The 3,030-nt window shown below is 45.6% G+C and overlaps 1 protein-coding gene across 1 annotated transcript in view; it reads right to left on the minus strand.

The window, feature by feature from the left end:
- Positions 1 to 646, minus strand: part of LOC124225066 (olfactory receptor 7D4-like) — a 1,412-nt gene extending 766 nt beyond the window's left edge. Inside the window, exon 1 of the mRNA XM_046637471.1 lies at positions 452 to 646. Within this exon, the coding sequence (XP_046493427.1) occupies positions 452 to 646 (195 nt within the window). The remainder of the gene's footprint in view (positions 1 to 451) is intronic.
- Between the last annotated feature and the right edge of the window lie 2,384 nt (positions 647 to 3,030).

Consider the following 3,030-nt stretch of genomic DNA (forward strand, 5'->3'; position numbering starts at 1 on the left):
AGAGGATCCCGGTGAGAGGAAATGCACACAGGAGGGCAGTGGCCACAATACAAGGAGATATTATTGATGAGAGTGTCAGAGCAGGCCACCTTGAGAACCTGAGCCAGTTCACAGAAGAAAGGTGGAATTTCAGTGCCTATGCAGAAGGTCAGTCGCACCATCAGTAGAATATGAAACAGGGAGACAGATAAAATGATCAACCAACACATCAGAACCAAGATGCAGCAGAGTCGTGGGTTCATGATGACCATGTAGTGCAGGGGGTGGCAGATGGCCACAAATCTGTCATAGGCCATCATAGTCAGGAGGAAACTATCCATTCCAGCAAAAACCATAAAAAATACACCTGAGTGAGACATCCTGTGTAGGAGATGTTCTTGCTCTGTGTCTGGATGTTCACTAACATCTTTGGGATGATTGTGGAGATGAAGCAGATGTCAACAAAGAACATGTTTGAAAGGAAGAAGTACATGAGGGTGTAGAGGTGAGAGTCATAGCTGATAGTCAGGATGATGAGCAGGTTCCCGAGCACAGTGACCAGGTACATAGACAAGAACACCCCAAAGAGCAAGGGCTGCAATTCTGGATCCTCTGAGAGACCCATGAGGAGGAATTCTGATACTTCTGTGTGGTTTCCTGCTTCCATGTAGCTGGTGTGGAAGAAAGCAGAAATAATGTTTAATGAACATGCAACTGACACCTTAGCTAGAAAGCATCACTTGATTCCACCTGTAGCTGGACAAACTTCACCCTCTGTTGAGTCTTTCCAATGAATGATTCCCTCAATCAATTAGTACCCATTTCCATTTTATATGTGTGTAACAGACTTTCTTTAATTAAGCAGAAATCTCTCTCTCTTTACCTCCTACTCACTGGTTCTAATTTTCCTATTCAAATCTGTGGACATAAACCAATTTTGTCTTTGATATGACTCTTCCAACATCATTGAAGACATTGAAGAACTTTTCTTGGGTACTCTCCCTACTTCCTTCATTCTAATAACTGTAATAGTAATTAAGACCTGGGGTTTCAACCCAGACAACCTTAACTCTGTGATCTCATGCTTCCTATTGATGTTACAGTTGACTCTTATATGCCATAATTTTTTCTTTCTAAAAATGTAATTGCTGCATTACCTTCTTTGCCAGGTTAGAAATGCCTTTATGGAGGAGTGACATCAGCATCATGGCAGAGTAAGTTGTTCCCTCTGTCTCTCCCCTCTAAGTTATAACTAAACAGATGTCCATTAACCAAAAGAGGATTCTCTACACAAGACATCAGGATACCTGAGAGATTCATGCAGCTATATATTTGAAGGTGGGTGGACAGGACCTTCAGGAATCAGTGAAACTAAAGGAGTGGGCCCCGCCCCCTTGCCAGCAGCAGTGATCCAGGTCATACAACTTGACACAGTAGCCAGCACAACTGTGAGTGGAAGAGGGCCAGCCCAGGCTGCATGCAAACACTTTTGGAGAGGTAGCCCAGCCTGAGGGTGTACCAACACACTACAGCTGCTGAACCCTTGCAAACACTCCCCATTGAATAGCAGCAGCTCAGCTCACACAAAGGCACCCTGCCCACTGAGCACAGCAGCCCTGCTCACATGAGAAAAACCTGCCAAGTGCCTACAGCTAGCCCTTGTGAACCCAGAGCAGCCCAACAGGCACAACTACCAGCAGATGCCACGAGAAAAAAACCACATCTCCTACCCACCCTGCCATGATAACAGTGGAATCTGCAACCAGATACTATGACTAATGTGCTGGGAGAGGACCAATTCGTCAACAACACCATGAAGAACTACCATAACACTACAGAACAGAAGGAAAATGGTAAGACTCCAGAAACCAAGCTTGAAGTCACAGAAGATTACAATCTAAATGACAGAGAATTCAAAATAGCTGTCATAAAGGAACTTGGCGAGTTACAAGAAAATGCAGAGAGATGGTGTCAAGATGGCAACATAGGTGGACTCTGAACTCACTTCTTCCCATAGACACACAAATTTACAACTACTCTTGGAACAATTACCCCTGAGAGAGCTGAAACCTGGATAAAAAGAACCCCCACAACAAGGGATTGTGCTGAGTAAGAAGGAAAAAGCAAAAATACATTTCTGGAGAGAAAAAAAGCCATCTTTGAGCCACAGTGCTTCATGGCAAACTGGGAGCAATGCTTAAGGTATGAAGCCTTCACTGGTGAAGTGGGGGATCTGAGCAGGGGAGCATTACCACTATAAACAGCTTTTGGACTCAGTGCAACTGAGACAAGGGTCATAATATCTGGCTTTGCTGACTATTAACTACAACAGAGAATACCCCCAGAAAAGCTACTGGACATAAGGGAAAAAAGCCTGCTCTTAAATGGCCCACACACAAATTCACCCATTTCAGAAAGCAGCCTAAAATCACCAGAAAGAAATATGCAGTCTTTTGGTGAAAAGAGACTCTCTTGATAGGTTATGTATGCACTTCAGTGAGAGATGAGAACTTCCTAGGGACTGAGACATTGGTGGTAGCTGTTATTGTGACCTATTATAGGCATGCTGTCACAGAAAGAGCCCAGGGGTCTGCCCCACCCACTAGAGCACTGATTTAATTCAGTTCAGCCAGGGCAGGCAGCCCATGATAGGGACTAGCTCCACCCAACAGCAAGCTCTCAGGCAACTTGTGAGGCCACATAGGTAGCGTGCCTGGAAACTCTTCCATCACGCAAGTGGGTCTGCCTCTGTGGAGCAGGGCATTCACAAGGGTCAGACCTGCATTGGTGGAGTGTGTGGGTCCACTGTAGTAGGGTGACTGGGTCCATCTCAGTTAGTCAGAGCACAGACGCGGTGCAGGACTGTGTTGACTGGGTCTGTGGCTCTGTAGGCAGTGGGGTTTGTCAGCTTCAGCAGACTTTTGCTTCTCAAACAATCACATAGGGGATCAGCCCTACCTTCCAAAGCCTGAAAAAATTGTGTGCTTTCATGCCTGGAGCCAGCCCCAAACAGCTACAGGTCTGAGAAAGTTGACAACAGCCTCCCAGGAT

Source organism: Equus quagga, chromosome 14 (assembly GCF_021613505.1).
Source record: "Equus quagga isolate Etosha38 chromosome 14, UCLA_HA_Equagga_1.0, whole genome shotgun sequence".
In the NCBI taxonomy this organism is placed as follows: domain Eukaryota; kingdom Metazoa; phylum Chordata; class Mammalia; order Perissodactyla; family Equidae; genus Equus; species Equus quagga.